Source organism: Porites lutea, chromosome 11, assembly GCF_958299795.1.
Source record: "Porites lutea chromosome 11, jaPorLute2.1, whole genome shotgun sequence".
NCBI lineage: Eukaryota > Metazoa > Cnidaria > Anthozoa > Scleractinia > Poritidae > Porites > Porites lutea.
Window position 1 is genome coordinate 3,239,452 of NC_133211.1, and position 20,100 is coordinate 3,259,551.

The 20,100-nt window shown below is 40.1% G+C and overlaps 2 protein-coding genes and 1 pseudogene across 2 annotated transcripts; all 3 read right to left on the reverse strand.

The window, feature by feature from the left end:
* On the reverse strand, positions 1-3,827 carry LOC140952427 (ATP-binding cassette sub-family C member 4 pseudogene; annotated as a pseudogene).
* Positions 3,828-4,342: 515 nt separating this feature from the next.
* Positions 4,343-9,153, reverse strand: LOC140952428 (ATP-binding cassette sub-family C member 4-like). The gene is made up of 3 exons (XM_073401852.1): positions 9,112-9,153; positions 6,460-6,842; positions 4,343-5,657 (listed from the first exon to the last, which is right to left on the reverse strand). Exons 1-3 carry the CDS (start codon positions 9,151-9,153, stop codon positions 4,343-4,345), a joined length of 1,740 nt encoding a protein of 579 aa, XP_073257953.1.
* A 5,560-nt stretch (positions 9,154-14,713) lies between these two features.
* Positions 14,714-19,445, reverse strand: LOC140952625 (isocitrate lyase-like). The gene is made up of 3 exons (XM_073402058.1): positions 19,194-19,445; positions 16,070-16,362; positions 14,714-15,801 (listed from the first exon to the last, which is right to left on the reverse strand). The coding sequence occupies exons 1-3, from the start codon at positions 19,372-19,374 to the stop codon at positions 15,004-15,006; spliced, it is 1,272 nt and encodes a 423-aa protein (XP_073258159.1). The 5' UTR covers positions 19,375-19,445; the 3' UTR covers positions 14,714-15,003.
* Positions 19,446-20,100: the final 655 nt, after the last annotated feature.

Below are 20,100 nucleotides of genomic sequence, written 5' to 3' on the forward strand. Positions count from 1 at the left end.
CTACGAAAGTAATCCCTGAGACGCAGCCAAACTTTGAAAAATTCCTCCCTGTTGCCCCATAAGTGCATTAAATGAGTCCATTTCGGCCACCTGGCCTTCTCTTAATACCAAAATTAAATCACAGTCTTTGACGGTATTAAGTCGATGAGTTATGGTGATGATTGTAGAGTTCTTAAGTTTCTCATTCACGGTTGCCCAAATGGTCCTTTCTGTGTTTGGATCCACGTGCGCAGTCGGTTCATCTAAGATAACGATCTTACTCTGTTGTAGTAATGTGCGAGCTAAGCAGATCAGCTGCCGTTCACCAACACTCAGGTTTTCGCCTCTCTCTAAAAGCTTGAAGTCAAGTTGCCCCTCGAGGCCTTCAACCAGGCGATTTAACTTGACTTCTTTAAGGACATTCCATAGCTCATTGTCACTATGTTTATTCAAAGGATCAAGATTCGTCTTAAGCGAGCCACTGAAGAGGACAGGCGATTGGCTGAGTACAGAGATGCACCTTCGCGATTCTTGCAGTTGAACGCTGTTTACTGAAACATCGTCAATGATTATTCCCCCCTCAGCTTCAGGCATGCGCAAAAGGGCCGCCACGATAGACGACTTTCCATCTCCCGTTCTGCCAATAATTCCCAAATTTTGTCGTCCTTTAATATTAAAGGTTAAATCCTTGAGCACTTGCGGCCCACCTGGGTAATACCTCAAGGAAACATTTGTGAAACTCACGTGACCGTCACGAGGCCAGTTTATTGGGGGCATGCTTTCTATTTTGTATCCTGGCTCTGCGTCGAGGTTGGTGTAGACTTTGACTCGCTCAAATGACGTCATAAAGTTCTCCACATCCGAAAATTTTCGCACCGCGTATGAAGCTACATTTGTTGTTTCAATCACGTATGCAAGAGAAAGTCCAATCAAAGCTATAAACAAAAACAATAAAAAAATGCACTTAATATGAGTGTCAATGTATTTAACACGAAAGTACTAATTGAGGACACGTCTCCTTCTGGAGACGGGACCGCCTTTTTACGTGGTCATCGGAGCCACTCGAAGGTCTAGCCGTTTGCAGGACAAAGGAAGTAACTCATTTCTCAGTTATTTCAAGACAGTGTTATTGGTCCGGCCCTGGGAATCGAACCCTCGACCTTCCGCTCTGCAGTCAAGTGCTGTACCGACTGCGGTATTCCTGCCGCGCATAAATAGTTTAATTTTTCCGATGTTCATCGAGTGCCCACGGAATGCGTGTAATCATGAGTAAGATTCATCAAGAAGTCTGCTTTACTGCTATCAGTAATAATACTTTCAATCTGTTCTTTAAAGTAAAGAGATTTAAAGCATCAAGCTCGCATATGGTAGCGAGATTACTTAGTGGATTTGTCTAACAGTCATTGTCTGAGAGAATTTGTGGGGAAACATGACTAATGCCCCATTCACACCAACTGAACATGTTTAAATCAAACGAGGTTTTAAAAAATAAAAAACGGACATGGAAAACTGGGACACAGGTTTTTACACAGGATTCAAGTGAAATTCAACCTGTTTTGTAATTAATTTGCACTAAATTTGCAATAAACTTAAGTCAGTAACAGGCTTTAATGAAGGAAACAATTTTAAACCGTGTTTAACTCAGTTAAACACGGTTTAAAATGCTGTTTAGTAAACAGCATTTGAACATGTTTTGCTTTGGTGTGAATGGGCCTTAAGCTTGGGGGTGGGGGGGGGGGTACTCCCTTATATAGGCTATATAGGTATGTGCGGCGCCAGATGGTATGGGTTTTTAGCCGTTTTGGTCTGAAATAGGGTATGGTTTGTGCACTCCAGTCTTGAATTGGGTATGTTTTTGAGAAGAAGCTACTTCTTCGTCATTAGGTGATGAGACTATTTCCCTTTAAGTTCGAAACTTTGAAGATTTTTGTATCCTACTTAATAAAAGCGTATAAACATTGCCTTTAACATTGGTCTGACCTAGGGAACTGATAATAAGGCAGGTCTGAAATAGGGTATCAAATTTGATCAGGTCAGTAAAAAGGTAGGGAAAAACACAGATTTTGGTCTGAAATAGGGTAAAGGTTTCAGGAAGAGTGCCGCATACCCCCACCCCCACCCATTTTTTCTGAAAGTACCCCCCCCCCCGGGGGAGGGCTTAAGGTAGTTACTTATCAGGAATGAAAAGAGATGGAGCACTAAATGACCTCCGGCGGAGCTAGGCACATACGTTGTACTGAGCTTAAACTACTACGAAAAAATCTTTGATCTGTTGCCGCGGGTTTTCAGCTCTCTACTGTTTACCTGGTTGCTCGGTGACAAGAACTGAAAGTGTAGCCACTGCTGCAATAAGGAATGAACTTAAGATGTCTACTCTCACACAAAGCCATCGATTGCTGGAAAGTGTCATGGAAAATACTTGATTATGTACATCTTGACGTCTGCAAATGAGAGAAATGGCTACAATGAGTCATTAGAGACCTTTAGATTCGAGAACGGGGACGACTACATGGTCGAGATTTAACTTCATTTTTATTGAAGGCTGCAGGTTAAGCTCACACCCGAGCGCAGAGTTCTAAAACTTCTAACATTTGATACTGCTTGTTTCAGCCACTAAGAAATCCTCAACAAATGGGGGTACTCAATAAGTGTTTATACGGGGAGGCTCTGCCCCGAGGTCCAACCCCTTACCCTTTTATATACAATTTTTCACGAAAAAGGTACCTCTTTCGTATACCTCCTATTGACAAATGGTACCCCTTTCACATACCTTGTTTATTTTTGCGTTTAACTTCTGTAAATGCACTGTCTTTTAAATAGGAATCAATCACAAAACTGAATTGAACGTTTTCTCGACTTTCGAAATCCATAAAATTAATCTGTCAGCCCTTTTGGGCCCTTTCACAGGCCCAAATGACAGATTTCCCAACCCTTTTATATACTTCAACAAGTGAAATCCCTACTCTTTCATATACCTGAGGCCTGAAAAAGGTACACCATTCGGGTGGAGCCTCCCCGTAAAGGCCATCATAGGGAGTACCCCCCCCCCCGGGCTATGACCCGTCTATTGGTGGCTCTGGCTGCTGAATGGCCGGACTTGAGTTGAAACTCTTCATACTACACTCGGTTAACCGTCTTAAGCAGCTGGCAAGCTTGAAAGTGTTGGGTTCGATTGACCGTTATGGACAGTTTCTTTATGTTCATGTGAGACATTGACAGTTAGTGTCAATTGTGGTAATTTACGCTAACCAAATATGCCAGTATGACCAACATGACTCAACTTACCGATGAAATTGATCAATGAAATCCCTTTCCCTTTTTCTAGTGCGAATGGTGTCCAAGCCAGCTATAGTCTCTGAGAAGTGAGAGAAAACAGGACTGCGACATATTGACTGCCACCTCTTCAATTCTCTTGAAGTCTTTAAGTAATACCACGCTAAACACAAGAAAATACCAATAACAGGGAAACAAACAAAAGAAAGCCAAACATTCGTGAACGCTGGTAACACAGCGGCTGTCAACATTGACAAATTTAACTGCATGGACGCAGCAAACAGTGCGGGTAATAGTTCGTCCAGGCAACCAATGTCTTTGGAAAATCTGTTTAAAATTCGTCCTGCTGGATTTGTGTCGAAAAATAACACCTTTGCTTGAAGAAGGCTGGATACCATTTTGTTGTGGAGGTTTTCAGCGGATCGGAGGCACATAAAGAAGAATAAAAAAACGCGAATGGCAGCGACAATCAATGCAGCGGAGACAAAACTGGCGTAGATATACCAGGTTTCTGATTCTTGCTGGGCTCCCCAACTCATCTTGGTCAAATGCGAAAGCCATAGATCAGGAGACACTATAAGAGCTTTTTGATAAAAGAGCAAAAAAAAAAAAAGACAATACACGTCAAAATTTGTTAGAGCTTTATCCTTATGTTTTGTTTTCAACTGCTTTTTTAAACTTAATTTTTTAAAGAAACTATAAAATTTGGCCAGAGTTGTTCGGTTTCTTATTTATTCGAGCAAACACGGGTCCCCCGGAAAAAAGGCCACTCCCTGCAATAAGGGCCCTGTCCCGATCCCCAAACTACACTCTTAACTTCAAGAAAACCTTCTGAGAGCGGGTTTTATAAACTATTTGAAGCGAAAATTAATACTGACTCCAACCGCCATTATATTGTACTGAAGTTGCTATCAATTTGATTGACTTAATTCAAAACAATTATAAAATTACCCGGGACATCTAATCAGTTAACTAACGGCAATTTTATTTGAAACGTAGTTTCCAGTAAAAGAACTCAAACGCCTTAGGGTAACTTATTTTATGAAACGTGTAATGTTTGTTGAGAACTTTGTTAAAAAAACTCAGCTCACTAACCTTGCGCGCCCACGAAGAAAGAGAGAATGAAAATCACCACTGCAGGGTGTGTTCCTGCCTTGAAATATTCCCAGTACATTGTTGCTGAAATTTTTCCAATAGCTTTCTCTTCCTCTTCGATCTCCAAATGCTCATCAAAGCTTCCAGTGGACTTCTCAAAACGTGAATGCGCAATGCCATCTTCCGTACCTAGTGTAGGAGGTGTCGGCTTTTCCTCGTTGACAGATGCATCGATGACGGCAGCAATTTCTTCTCTGCCTTGCAACTCATTAAAACTACCTTTTCCAAGCACGGATCCTTCGTGGAGAACCACAACCTGGTCAGCTGCGATCATGTGTGTCCTTGCATATGACACCAAAATGGTAATTTTATTCTGCAGTAATTTGCAAATACATTGATTAAATATGTGTTCGCAGACTTTCGCGTCCACGGCACTTAGAGGGTCATCCAACAGATACACGTCTGCATCAGCGTACACTGCGCGTGCCAAACTAACGCGTGCACGCTGACCGCCACTGAGTGTAACACCTTGTTCGCCAACGAATGTTAGGTCGCCATTTGGAAATCTCCCGACGTCCTCTCTCAGTGCGCAGGCGTCAATAACTTCGGCGTACTTCTGTTTATCATATGGCTCGCCAAATAATATATTTTCTCTGAATGTTCCGGAAAAGAGCCAGGCACTTTGTGGGACGTAAGATATATTTCCAGAGAATAGAACACTACCACGTGTTTTGGCCGCCTCACCAGCAATGGCGGCCAGCAGGGTTGATTTTCCACTGCCAACTTGACCAGTGATTACAGTTAAGCTTCTGTGAGATGAATCAAAACTGACATCTCGGAGAAGATACTTGTCGCCTGATTTACAGGTAAGATTCGAAACTGATAAACTTCCATCCCGTAGTTTACTTGCCAGTGGCTGCTCATCACCTGCATCACCGTCATGTAAAGAAACCCTTTGATTTATACAGCGGTCTTTGGGGCATGACTTTCGGATCAATAATTGATTGCTTGCGCCGTCATCGTAGTCTACGGGATCCAGGGCTACGTTATTTAAAAGGAGAAATCTCTCTATTCTTTGAAAGGAGACGAATAACTCGAATGCTAGTGGGGCACCATCAGCCAGCCTGAGAGACACTGAACGAAGAGTTTTCATGAAGGCAAGTATCATAAAGGCTCTTGAAGGCGAACGATATTCTCCTGTTAGAACAAGAGCTAGCATAGACAAAAAGGTCGCTGCTGAGCTTGCGAACAGAAAGCTACCAATGATCGACAAAAGGAAGCTCTTTTTGGTGAGCATCCAGATTTCATTCCTAGAAAGTAAACAAATAACAAAAGTTTTGCAGACCAAGATGACAGATTTCCCTACCCTTTTATATACTTCAACTAGTAAAACCCCTACCCCTTCTTATACCTGAAGCCTGAAAAAGGTACCCCTTTCGGGACGGGCCTTCCCGTGTAGGCCATGATAGGGAACACCTCCCAGGAGTTAAACATCATGATTCGGGAAAAAACGGCAAAGATAACTCATGTCGGGAAAAATAATCAGAAGTTGATTTTTGCCGTTGTGTCCCCCAGGGGTACTGCCTATTAAGAGGTTGCACCTCGGAGCGGAGCCTCCCTGTATGAAATTTTGTTGAGAACCCCCTGGGTTTCGCCTTGAACATAATGTTTAGCCGCTTCTAATGCAAACCGATGCGATTTAGCACTGTAACAGAACATTTACCATTTTCATGCATTGCATTCCTAAGCCTACTTCCATAATTTTCACCTCTCTGCAATGACAGGTGCAAGTGTTATATTAATTTGATATGTACGTAAAATTATGATCAATCATTTAGTCCAGTTCAACGAAGTGTTCGTTTCGTTTAACCCTCGTTATGCTGCCACACGCTCATGAGTTCCCGCGCATTTTAGTTCATTTTGCGTCCAAAGGGCGAATTTCTATGTATTCAACGCCACCTTAACTGATTCTCATAATTCTGTCAGGGGCTTTATCGGCTGGAAACTGATATCTGCGTTGTCCCTCACTACATCACCTTAATAAGTATGCGGTGAAATCAGTTCTAACCTCTCTCCCCTCATTCCTCTGCTATTTTTAAATTTCTTACTTACCTTCTTACTTCCTGCACCTTTTCCTTGTAGTTTTCTTCCCAAGCATGTGCTTTCAACGCACGTATTCCACAGACCACTTCGCTCATTTGAGAAATACGTCGGTCCGTTACTTTAGCGGTCTTCTTACGAAGTTCAGCACAAAAGTATGAGATGATCATACAAACAGGAATTAACATCAGTATAAATAACACTCCCATTAAAGGCTGCCAGCCGATTAAGTACAGCAGTAAGCAAACGACAGCAATAAGTTCCAAGGGGGTTTTAAAAAGTAAACTGGTAAAAGGTACAGGAGCCTGTTCAATTCTTTGGACATCATTCGATATCAAGTCAAAAATGTTGCCTGTTGTTGTTTCTAGAAGGTCTTGCCGACTAACAAGAGGGATCTGCCAAAAAAAAATCAGTTTAAAACAAACTATGAATAGCTGCTTACAGTATAAGTGGAATTGTGAGTGGTCTGATCAGGAATGAAAAATTTTATAACCAGAGACACCCAACGAGAATATAGTTCGAAACCACTTAAACACAGCATTGTTAAAGTATTTTATTATTTAAAAGGTAGATATGGGCACATTTTTATCACCTAAAAATTTTTCATCAGTTCGGATTTCCTAGCTGAAAGTCTAGTGATCCCAAAGTTATAGCGATCAAAAGATTTCAGCCAGAAAAAAGCTCCCGATCGAAAATTCTAGGTGACCTTTTTAGGTTAAAAATCCGTTAAAAATGAGCAATAATACTATTTTGTAGATGTTCAAAAATCCTAGGAGAGGCAGATAAGCAAGAGATTTTACAACAAATGTTCCGAAAATTCTAGATCTCAAATCGTCTTCCGAAGAGATATTTTCCGAAAATTGACGTTGGGTGCCCCCGGTATAACTCTCTCCTCCGCATAGGCTCGTAGGAGCAAGGCGAGAGAACGTGAATCTTTCGGGTTTTGCTCCCGACCCTCCCGACCCACTTAGGGCAGAGAAAATCCAATAATGCCTCCATCGAACCTCTTCGGAGGAGAGAAATGTTATTATAAAAGTCCAAAAAGAAGAAAGGAAAAATTCCCGTATGCTGTGTGGCGCTTAGATGGTAGTGAGGAGCCAGCCCATCACTAGTGATGGGCTCCTGATAGCAGTAGATTAAAAAATAATGGGGATATTAACAACGCCGCGCGGAGATACGAAATTTCCCTTCGAGTGGTATGAAAAATATTTAACGAGTGAGGGCAGCGACCTAAATATTTTTCAACACGAGATAAAACCAATCATGTTGTACTTAGTCAAAACTGCGGTAAAACTAAATGGCTGCCGCAGAAAAGTTTTACCTGGACAGACGAAGAAGTAGAAGTGCTACTCCACCGTCCTTTTAGATCATGTATAAAACGGAAGGTTTAGCCCTCCTTAAGTGGTGTTAGCTATTAGCTGATGTTACGCAATGGATTCTGAAATTTAACAATTTAGATTTGCGGGCGAGCACAGTGAGCAACCTCTCAAGGGTGTTTCGGCCTGGAGTAAAGGCACTGAATAAGCCTGCGGCCTGCACTGAGCAAAAACAGCAAGCATTGGTATAAAGGATAGATATCATTTAGAAGAAGGAGAAATCTAACACCAGAAAGCTCACTAATAATTCCGAGCTCCAGCTTGATAATCGATCTCATATATAACCGTTGTATTAAAATTGTTATATGTCTGGACTTACATGACAAGACTTTCTTCATAAAATTTACTACGTATCACAGCGGTTGTGACCAGAATGGATACCCTAAAATCAGGATTGTCATCTTTACTCAAAATACATGATAGGAGTCTTAAGCCCCGTGCAAACGGACGCAACATTGTTGGCCAACAACTTCCAACATTCTTGGATGTTACATGTTGCGTCCGTTTGCACACACTGTTGCATGTTGTTGCGCAAAGTTTGAATCCGGCCAAACTTTTCAGCCAACAACTCCCAGCATTTCTTTTGTTCCGTGATCGCCGAAGCGTAGCGCAACAATGTTGGATTCGTTTGCACAGCTCTTCCAGCATTGTTGGGGCCACGCACGCTTATTACGCATGGTTTACAAAGACTTATGGGTTGTATCCTTCCCATGATGCACTGCAGGTCCCAACATTGTTGGGAGTTGATGCATCCGTTTGCACACCACTGCCAACATACACGCAACAATTCCCAACATTGTTGGCGCAACAATGTTGGGAGTTGTTACGCCCGTTTGCACGCAGCCTTATAACTTAAAGTCATAAGTAAGAGAATAAAAAATGGAAGAAAACAGCAGTTAGTTTGTACGTCATGAACCCGCATCATTTGAGGCAAGTTCCACATCCGTATCCACTACACCATCAAGGGCTAACTGCCGACACCGTTAACTAATTTTAACTTACTTACTTAACAAAGCTTTGATACATTTTTGAAACCGTTTTTAAAAGAGTGCTTAACCCTATCACTCTTCTTTGCTCATAAACCCAATATTCAACTCTTTTCCTTGCACAACTTTACCTCACTCTGATTGTCCTCACTTTTCTCAAAAATCTGCCCAATAAATTCGCATAAATTGTTCTCTAGGAGGAGTATATAGCGTTGTGTAACAAACATAAGGTGTCCACCCTGATTTTTATTAAGGTATCCATTCTAGTCACAACCGTATTATTACAGCGTTAAAGTTCTCACCTTGAGATAGATGATTCCCTTGAGGGCGCTGCTTGTCCTCATGCCTAATAATTCAAGATTATAGACAGAGTATTGTTTGCCGAAGTAACAGAATCCAATCGATGCTAAGAGCCAACAGCACGCGTATACTAGGGAAAGATTTATCTCATTGGAACTTAACATGCTAAGGAGAAATCCGATTAAAAGCGGTTGTGTTATCCGAAAGAAGGATTCGAAGACCCAAACGCTCAAATGAAATAGCGTTACTTTGGAAACTAATGTTCTTAAAACACATCTCCAAAGTCTGGGTTGTTTTCCCTGGGAGTTGTTCCATTTAAGTAGTTGGTCATTCCATTCTTTCTGAAGTCTCTCTGTTAGGTCACGAGCTTTGTCGTCCTCATGAAGTGGTAGAAAATCTGATTGGTTCAGAGGCCGCTTATTCCCTTTTGAAAATATATTGTTCATCCACCAAAAAGTCAGAAGAGACAAAAGATTTGCAGACTTTGTAGGATGAAAAGACTGATTCGTGTTATCTTCATTGGTTGCTAGGGTCTCGTAACCCTTTCTTGACATTTTTCTGTTGGAAGAAACAAAAGGAATATTAAGTTCTAGACTGGGGGGATACACCCTATGATGGCCAATACAGGTAGGCTCCGCCCGAAAAGGGCACCTTTTCCAGGTTTTGAATGGGTCGGGATTTCATCAGTTAACGCATATGAAAGAATATAAAATCTGTCATTTCGGCCTGTAAAAGAACCAAAAATGAAACAAGGACTAACAGACGCTTTTTATGGATGTGAAAGAGACGAGAACTTCCTGGTTTAACGATTTATTCATATTAAAAAGACCATGCATTTTGACAGAAATTAGAGGGGATGCAGTGTTCTAAAATAGGTATGTGAAAGGGGTAGCATTTTTTACTAGAAGGCATAAAAAGGGGTATCTCTCTGTCAAAAATTGCTATATAAACTTAGTGCTGAAAAGAGTAAGGGGTTGGACCTCGGAACATAGCCTTCTCCGGCCATAAAACCTTATTGAGTACCCGGCTACCCACCGGGGTTCTAGATGCAGTTTCTTCTTCAGGATGCTTTTCAATAAAACTATTTTTCCGAGGGACCAGTCTTTAAGTGATTTGTTACTCTATAGCTGGAAATTCTGAAGATGGATATTCATTAAACCTCGCTGTAACGGCGGTGATCGGTCAACCTTCGCGGGTAACATTGCAATGTTACCCACTGACGTCATAGATTTTTTGCAATGTTGCCCGCTCAGAAATTTTGGCGTGAAACAGTTTCATTGTTAGATGTCATGTGACCTCCAAGTAACCAATGAGACCGCGCGCTGTTGAGAAGAAATTTCCAGCTGTATAACAATCCAGCTTATAATCAGAGTTTAAATTAGGCAATTTGTTAGTTCACCTGACGTTATATCCGCTTAACCTGCGATCAGGGGTTTTGTTTTGTTTTTTGCCCGCACATTGGCTTGTTTGCGCGACCGACCACAACTGCCATGCTACGCAGGCTAGCTTTCTTTTTCCTTCTGCCTTTCTTCTTTTTTTTTTTCGTTTTTGCTTTGTTTTGTTTTGTTTGCTTATTTGTTTTGTCGTTGTTGTTTTATAAATATTTACCTAAATGACTGTTATTTAAGAAAGTGCAATAAACAGCAAGAAATGTATGTGCAATCAAATAGTGACGAGATAGTGAAATAATTTAGGGAATAGTTTCACGCGCGTTTTGTCCATCATATGATACAAATTCCACATCCGTATCCACCACACCATCAAGGGTTAACTGCCGACACCAGTAATTAAATTTAATAAAACATTGATCATTACATTATTGAAAGCTAACCGTTTTTAAAAGAGTGCCTAACCCTAATCACTCTTCTTCGGTGCTAAATCCTGTATTCAACTCTTTTCCTTGCACAACTTTACCTTACTTTGACTTCCCCACTTTTCTGCCCAATAAATTCGCATGAATGGTTCTTAACGTGGAGTATGACGTGGAACAACCGGATTTTAAGATATCCATTCTAGCCACAACCGTATCATTACAGCGTTAAAGTTCTCACCTTAAAGATGATTCCCTTGAGGGCGCTTCTTGTCCTCATGCAAAGTAATTCAAGTCTATAGACAAAGTGCAATAAACAGCAAGAAAATTTGTATGTGTAATCAAATGGTGAAGAGTGAGATAATTTAGGGAATAATTAATCCTAATAATTTCCCTAGCCTTTTCCCTAATTTCAAGAGTATGCCATTTGATTACCTATTAATATAACAGGTGACGAATTACGCTTGCAATCGTGGATTTTTGACATCTTTATCCTGGTTTTATCGCATTATCTGGGAACTCCACGCCCTCAAAAGTTTAGACCTTAAATTTGACTTAAGTTCAGAATTTTTGAATGTCTCTAAAAAATAACTGTAGAATCCTTTTTGATGTGCTCTTTCGTTAGCATGAATTTCAGACGATTATTTCGAGGTCGTTTTAACTCCCTCAGTAACGTCTGAATCGACCGGCCGTTAATGCCGTCCAGTGACATCACTACTCCTTTGGTTTAATAGCCCACGTTCGATCTATTAAAATTCTAACATGACTCCGAAGCTTTAGGGTCAAAACTGGAAACTTTTTACCACTCCATTATCTCGCAATTCCCCGGCGCAATTCCCAGAAGAGATTTGAGCACAAAGAATACCAAACCAAATATAGAAAAATGACCAGAAAGCCTCGAAGTCATGTTAGAATTTTGAAATATCGAACGCGGGCTATTTATGCAAAAAGTAAAACACGATTTCAACTGGCAAACAAAAAAATATCGTCTGGAAATGTCTACATCATACAGAATTGCGTTAAATTTTTAGATTGTAATTCATGTTTAACGTTTAAACTGTCAACTGTATGCGGTACTCTGAAGAAATCTGCTCTATTAATTTCACGAATCAAACTCGATCGCAATCACACTATGAAAGAAGCTATATATACTTGGTCTTTAACGAAGAGAAGAAAGAAAACAAGAAAGAAATTTAAGCAAAGCTAACAGAATCATCACACTTGACGGTGGAAACTCAAATCTCAGAAAACTTCACACAAACAATGTAACTGCCGAAGCCACAAAGCGGCTCTAAATGAAAAACCTACCGTGGCATGCGATCCGCTGATTATCAAACCACCGTGATCCCGCTAAAATTTCTCATAATTATACATAATTATGCGAATGCTTGGACAATCAACCATTCAAAATCACCATCCGGTTTTCGGGTAGTGACGTCACTAGAAGGCATTATTCAGACGTTGCTGAGAGGGGAAAACGACTCGAAGTAATCGTCTGAAATTCAGGCTACTCTTTCGCGTGTTTAGGTTTTCTCAAAAGTCTTTTAATGTCCTGATATCTTCATTCACAATATTTAATGGCTCCGTCACCATCTTGGCACTGAGACGTACGGAAGTTTGCCATGGCAATTTTGTAATATCACTTGTGAAATTATAAATTACCAATCTGAATTTCTCTGCGGTTTCCTACAATTTACTGTGGAAAAACCAAAGTTGCTATAAACTATTTGATTATTTTCTAAACAACGTACCCACGAGTACTAGTTGACGATAGTCTTCCTTTGATTGAGCGTATTGCGAGAAGATCATAAGTCCGTAACGAGTTTCAACATGACTGGCTCGTTAACGTTTTGGCGTTAACTACAGTTGTTCCTTTCCCCCTGTACATTTTGTACATTCCTATTTTGCTGCAATATATTCTACAAAACTAAAACATTCCTTCAGCGTCTTTCATTCTTTCACCAAAACTAAAACAGTAGCCACATGCAGTCACAGACTCCCTTATATTATGATCATTACGTTCTCTGATCTCATGATCAAAGCTTGAGCTGTAAAATCGCAAGGACCGTGTTAATTCATCACGCCGTGCAAAAGTTACTTATTATAAATATCCTGTAGTATAAAATCTTTTAGCATTCACCTGTCGTTCACCGTACGAGTCCGCAAAATTATCCTTCTCTTAAATCTTTGGGACTTTCTGCAGGTACCGCCAACACAGAACAAATCACGATCACTGTATGTTGTCCGCCCGAGCCTCGGGCTACTTATACAATGCCCTCTCTTTAAACAAAGGACCCGAGAGCATGATTTTCATCTTTTATTTCAAGCGATGCATGCATAATAAAAGAAGCAGAATCAAAGTGAGTTAAATTTTTTTTTTCAAGTACAAGAAATCGGAATACTTTCCCACTGCTAATAAGGGCTAACGAGGCACAGAAAAGGATAATGAGGGAGTTATATTTGACGTAAAAGCGGATGATGTCTAAACCGATACGAATCACTTATCATGCATGTCTCTCTGTGCTACTCGATCAATAAATAACTTGTCACTTGGTGAGTTTTCCAATGGACGGTGCTTTAAAACCAAAACAGTTTTGGCACGAAGAGACCAACGACCTCAAGAGTACTTTTAAAGCTCTGAAAAATGTATTCTGAGCGGCCATATAATTTCATTATCTGTAACGTAACGAGTTTCAAAATGACTGACTCGTTAACGTTTTGGCGTTAAGTACAGTTGTTCATTTCCCCCTGTACATTTTGTGCATTCCTATTTTGCTGCAATATATTCTACAAAACTAAAACATTCCTTCAACGTCTTTCATTCTTTCACCAAAACTAAAACAGTAGCCACATGCAGTCACAGACTCCCTTATATCATGATTTGCGTTCTCTGATCTTAAAGCTTGAGCTGTAAAATCGCAAGGACCGTGTTAATTCACCACGACGTGCAAAAGTTACTTATTATAGATATCCTGTGGTATAAAATCCTTTAGCATTCACAAACTCGACTCTGCTGGGCGTGTCGTTTACCGTACGAGTCCGCAAAATTATCCTTCTCTGAAATCTTTGGGACTTTCTGGTACCGCCATCACAAAAAAAAAAACAAATCATGATCACTGTATGTTGTCCGCCCGAGCCTCGGACTACTTATACAATGCCCTCTCTTTAAACAAAGGACCCGAGAGCATTATTTTCATCTTTTATTTCAAGTGATGTATACATAATAAAAGAAGCAGAATCAAAGTCAGCTAAATTGTATTTTTTTCAAGTACAAGATATCGGAATACTTTCCCACGGTTAATAAGGGCTAACAAGGCGTAGAAAAGATTAATAAGAAAGTTATATTTGACCTAAAAGTAGATGATGCCTAAACCGATACGAATCACTTATCAGGCATGTCCTTCTGTGCCACTCGATCGCTAAATAACTTACTGTCACTTACTGAGTTTTCCAATGGACGATGCTCAAAAACCAAAACAGTTTTGGCACGGAGAGCCCAACGACCTCAAGAGTACTTTTAAAGCTTTGAAAAATGTATTCTGAGCGGCCTTATAATTTCATTATCTGTTCTATATTCGTTTCCTAGGGCAACTTTAATTGTTAAACCTTTTCGAATTTATTAGGGCTTTCCTTATCATTTTCTCGAGAATCTTAGACACTTTTAATTGTAATAGCTATGTTGTGTACAGCTCCAGGCTCAGGGCGACCTGGGTGTGCAGCTCTGTACAGCCCCCTCCCCACCCCCCAATCCTTTCAACAAAATCAGATACAGGCCGTGGCCGTGGGTTGGTTGTACACAGGCCATCCTCTAAATACAATTGCGTGGGAGGCGAATTAAAGTTTGGCATTCAAAAGTACTATTATAAATAAGTAAATAATGATTTGGAGGTAGCTCATCCACAAAGTGGTTTTTCGTCTACTGATTCCTGTTCGAATTGGAATTTGCCATCCCTTGCTCCCCAAGTAAAAACTTAGTAAAACTAGAGAAAACGGTAAAAAGCCACAAATCAAACCACAACGTTCTGTTCATAACTTGGCCTTTTTTGAAAAAAGACAGGGAAGGCCTGTATTTTTTTTTTGTACTTTACATTGCAGAGGAAGGTTTTTGTGTAAATTGCTCTTCTTCAGTAGACCCCTTCATTGCTGTAATTGAGCTTGTTCCTCCATTGATTGCCAAAGAAACACGGTCAAAGTAGCCAGTTCCCACCTCTCTTTGATGTCTGTGAGCAGTGAAGCCATTTTTAGCTTCCTCAAACTCATCTTCTTGGATCTTAGTGTAGGCAGCCATGCCATTGTCCCTATAGTCACGTGCAAGCTTGAACATGGCATGGTTTAACGAGTGAAAGCCAGCTAGAGTGACAAACTGAAATCGATAACCCAGTTTTCCTATTTCTTCTTGAAAAACAGCAATCTCAGCATCGCTTAGATTTGCTTTCCAGTTGAATGAGGGAGAGCAGTTGTAGGCCAGAATTTTACCAGGGTAGCGAGCATGGATGGCTTTAGCAAATCTGCGAGCTTCTTCTAAGTTCGGCTTTTTTGTTTCACACCACAACACATCACAGTACGGCGCATAGGCAATGGCACGAGCAATGGCTTGATCAAACCCTGCCTTAGCACAAAAGAAACCTTCAGGAGTTCTCTCCCCTGTCAGGAATGGTCGGTCATAAGGGTCTATATCGGATGTCACAAGAGCCGCAGCGTAAGCATCTGTGCGTCCTACAATAACTATTGGAATGTCCAAAACATCACCAGCCAGTCTTGCGGCATTAAGGACCTTAATGAACTGTTGAGTCGGAACCAGAACCTTTCCACCCATGTGACTACACTTCTTTTCTGAAGCCAGTTGGTCTTCAAAGTGAACTGCTGAAGCTCCTGCAGCAATCTGTTGAAAAATGAAAAAATCCTGAAAACATAATCAAAACACAACTTTGAATTTAAAGCGAGACATGTTTCGATCGATCTACGATCATCTTCAGTTGCAAGTAATACAGTTACTGTGATTTGAAATAACAATATATAGTGGTGCACATGATAAAATTGTGCTGATTGACTGACTGGTCTCTGCCGGCTCGGGTTAGGAGATGGAAACGGCTGACATTTCAGACCAATTGCAGCGCGGAATGAATCTTAAGTAAAAACCTTGCCATTACCATAGACTTCGTTATTTCAAATGCATTCAGTGGCCCACCAAATCCAGCTTCGCAATCAGCAACAATAGGCAAAAAGTAGTCAATGTGACTCTCTGTTCCTTCCATGTGTGCAATCTGGTCAGCTCTGATAAAAGCATTATTAATGGCTTCCACCAGTCTCGGGGCTGAATTAACAGGATACAAGCCAAGGTCGGGATAGGTCTGAGCAGCTAAATTGTAATCAGCAGAAACTTGCCAGCCACTAAGGTATATAGCTTTTAGGCCTGCTTTAGCCATCTGCACTGCCTGGCCGCCTGAAATCACAATTTTGTTTATTTCGGTATTACTGAAAACTAAGCAGGACAAAAAATGAATACATAAATTGGACTGGCTATCACTTCCTGTTTACTTTAGCTATGTCATTTTCCCCTCCTGTTTGAAACGTGTCCAGAAATTTTACATTACCGGTACCCGAAATGTATCGTAACTGGCTGCCAGGCTACAGGTCCTATAGAAAAAATAATACAGTATCTACGATCTAAAAAGGAGTCTTGCTTGAAAATACATAAGAAACAAATTAAGTTACATGCACTATGCACTGATCATAGGCGCGTTTAACGAGTAATGTTTTATTGCCAACCTTCATATTCATCGTAGTTAAAGCAAAGGGAAACACAGCAAGCCCTGATGAGCTTTTTTAAGGTTCCCCAATGATTTCTTTACATTGTTGAAAAAGAGGTGGCATAATGAGTATCAAGTATTTTTCGCTGATTGTACATGTCTATGTAATACTTTCTTAAATGCGTTGCTTCATTTTAATTCCTTCAAATCATTTGGTAAACTATTCCATATTATTGCTCCTCTATACTGAAGAGAGAATTTTCCATAATTTGTTCTTTTAAAATCAATGTGTAGTTTTGGAACTGACCTAGTATTATAGGAGTGTATACTAAGTATCATTTATTATGAAGTAGTCATTAAAAGTTTCAGGAAGTTTGCCTTAATTTATGAAGTTTGCAATAAGGTATAGATATATTTCATATATATTCATTATTATTAATATATTGAACAAAGACTGAGAATTTTCTCGAAAACTTGAAAAAGTCATGAGTCTTATTAATTTTCTTTTGTGCTATATAAATAGATCTTAGCCTAGTTGGATATGTGCTTGCCCAGTTGATGTTATAATAGGTCACGTATGGATGAACCATGGTATTGCATAATTCCTTTAAATTTTTATGCTCTAAATAATATCTTGGTTTTGCTATTATCCCTGCTGTTTTTGATACCTTCATTGAAAGATATGATTGATACGAAATTTCCAACACAATTTTTCATCTAGGCATACTCCGAAGAATTTTTTGTGATCAACTTGTTATCTATTTTGGTCTGCAATATTTACAGTTATTTTATGTTGAACGTTTTTATTTTTGCTTTTAAAGATCATAAAATTAGTTTTTCCAACATTTAATGATAATTTGTTTGCTGCTAGCCACAATGTAACCTTCTCTAATTCTTGATTGATGGTATTGTTGAGAGTTTTTAAATCTGATGGCTTGAGAACAGATCTGTATCATCAGCAAACAAAATAAAGGAAAATATCTCGGAGCTTTTACATATATCGACATATATTAAAAACAAGAGCGGTCCTAGAACAGAGCCTTGTGGCACACCACACTTAATTGTTAAGTAATCTGAACTGGTTAATTTGAATTTAAAAATTTGTTTCCTTCCTGGTAAGTAGTTTCTAAACCAGTCTAGGGCTTTTCCTCTAAATCCATAATACTCTAGCTTATATAGCAGTGCATTGTGATCTACTGTGTCAAATATGCCTTGGGGAGATCTGGGAAAAGCCCCATTGTATATTCACTGTTGTCCACGGCCTTAGATATCTTTGAAACAAGCTCAAGAATTGCAAAATTTTGTTGAACGTCTAAATCAACAAAACTCAGAAATCCAGGCATTGTTTGGGATACACGACAGCCTTTATTAATCATAACAAAATACAATACATGGTAAATAATCAAAAGGTAATATCCAGTATACAAATAAAGTACTCCAACAAATAAGAAAGACCAAACTAAAAAAAAATTAAAACAACCTCAATCGAATAATAAAAGTGATCACACTGTCCATGAATGGAACAAAACAAAACCCTAAAGGCAGGGAGGGAGGGAAATGATTGCTAGTGCAATAAAAGTGAATGTTGCTACTGCGGTGCCAAGAGAAAATGTGACTAAACTAGAACTGTACCGGTCTGTAACCCACATGTACAGTCGTGGTATTCCTGTCTATCGTGAAACTACTATATTCTAGCTAGGTACTAGACACATGGTATTATGAAATCTCTCGTGCCAAAAACCTACTGTGATGCTCTACTAGTCCTGCATCCCAATGTGACGCCTTCCTTTGAGATTTAGAACCGCATCAGTCGTCTCAACTGATGCATCGCCTTTTTTCCTGAATCTGTTTTGACTGTCTGTTAAGATTTTATGCTTATTTAGAAAATTTTGTCTGTACAACCCTTGGACTGAGGTTTTTTACAATAACAAGCATTGTGTTTGAAAAATAAGTGGAAATTGTAAGCACGTTTGTACGTTTTGTGTTTGCATGTCAAGATATGTTAATTACTTCTAGTCTCCTTCAAAGCCGTTTTTAGGCTTCGCGTGACGAGCCTAAAATCGGCTGCGAAGGAGACTAATTTACTTCTGGATCCGTGATCACTGTAAATCACTGTGTCACGGCAGTCCAGTTCATTTTGTTTAATTTTGTCAATTACTCACCCTCAATCGCTATGGAACTTAAAGTAAGCAAAGAAATTACATGTAAATAACTAAATCAGAGATCGAGATAAACAAATATGTCTCCTTAGCATTATTTTTGAAGTTGCAAGCAGCAGGGATCAACTTTGAAAAACCGTTAGGCTGAACAGTTTTCAAAAACCCTAATTTCAATCCGTTTCAGTCTTCTTCAGTTTTGCCCATCCGTGGCATCTGTTGTTTCTGTCATGTTATTTCAAACTTCTTTTAAAGTTTTAAGCGCGGTTATTTTTATGGTTCTCTTAATTTAACGGGCATTTTGTAATTTCCTAATTTGGCTGAATTTCGGGACACAGCTCCTTTAAATTTGTCGCAATCCGCCTTACCGGTAAGCGCTCCCAAAGCTTTGATGTACGAGTCTCCTCCACGAGTCAAGTAGTCCCAAAGTTTTATCGAACCTCGCCTCGCCAGAGTGTACTCGATTTTCAGCGAGCCTCTCAGCTTCTCTACATCTTCTTGGCTATAATTCCTCTTGATTCCTTCGAATCGCTGTTGTTTGAAAAACATTTTGGATAAGAATTGAATAGGAGGATGAGAAACTGTGAAAAAGTGTTAAAACCGTTTTGTACTGCGGGAACGCTGTTAACGGTCGTTACGCTTCTAAGAGTTTTGTCCTCTCACACTGCACGTGATATAGCCAATCATTCATGCAAATTTAGAGTACTTTTGAACCCTCTTTTTTGTCTCCATTCCTTGATAATGGCGTCATGATGCCGCCGAAACGCAGCAGTGGCGGATCCAGACCTTCAGATAAGGGGGGGGGGGGGGGGGGGGCGGTGATCCAGACCCTGAGATAAGAAGGGGGGGCCGGCCTCAAAAAAATCTTTTTTCGGCCCTTTGGGCCTCATTTTGGTCTAAAAACAAAGGGGGGCGGGCTCCCCAGGCCCCTCCCCTGGATCCGCCACTGCGTAGGAACACTATCTCGTTGTTTTTTACGTGTTTATATTTCTCAAAACCATTAATTAGATTTTGGTTCCACGCTCGAGACGAAGCTCTTCAATCCGCCCATGTACGCCACTCGGTTTCAAATAGGTGCAGATCGCCCCCTCGATCTTTCTTAGGACAACCCTGATGTAAAAAAAGCTTTTAAAACGTTCTTCTTTGCGCTGGTACAGGAATTTTTTACCAGCACAAGGCGAGGCGCCTTTTTGTGAAGAAATTTCGAGTGTAAAAGTATCGGTTTGAAGAATTTCGGCATGTGCATGTTTGTGTAAATTTTCCGCACGCTTACGG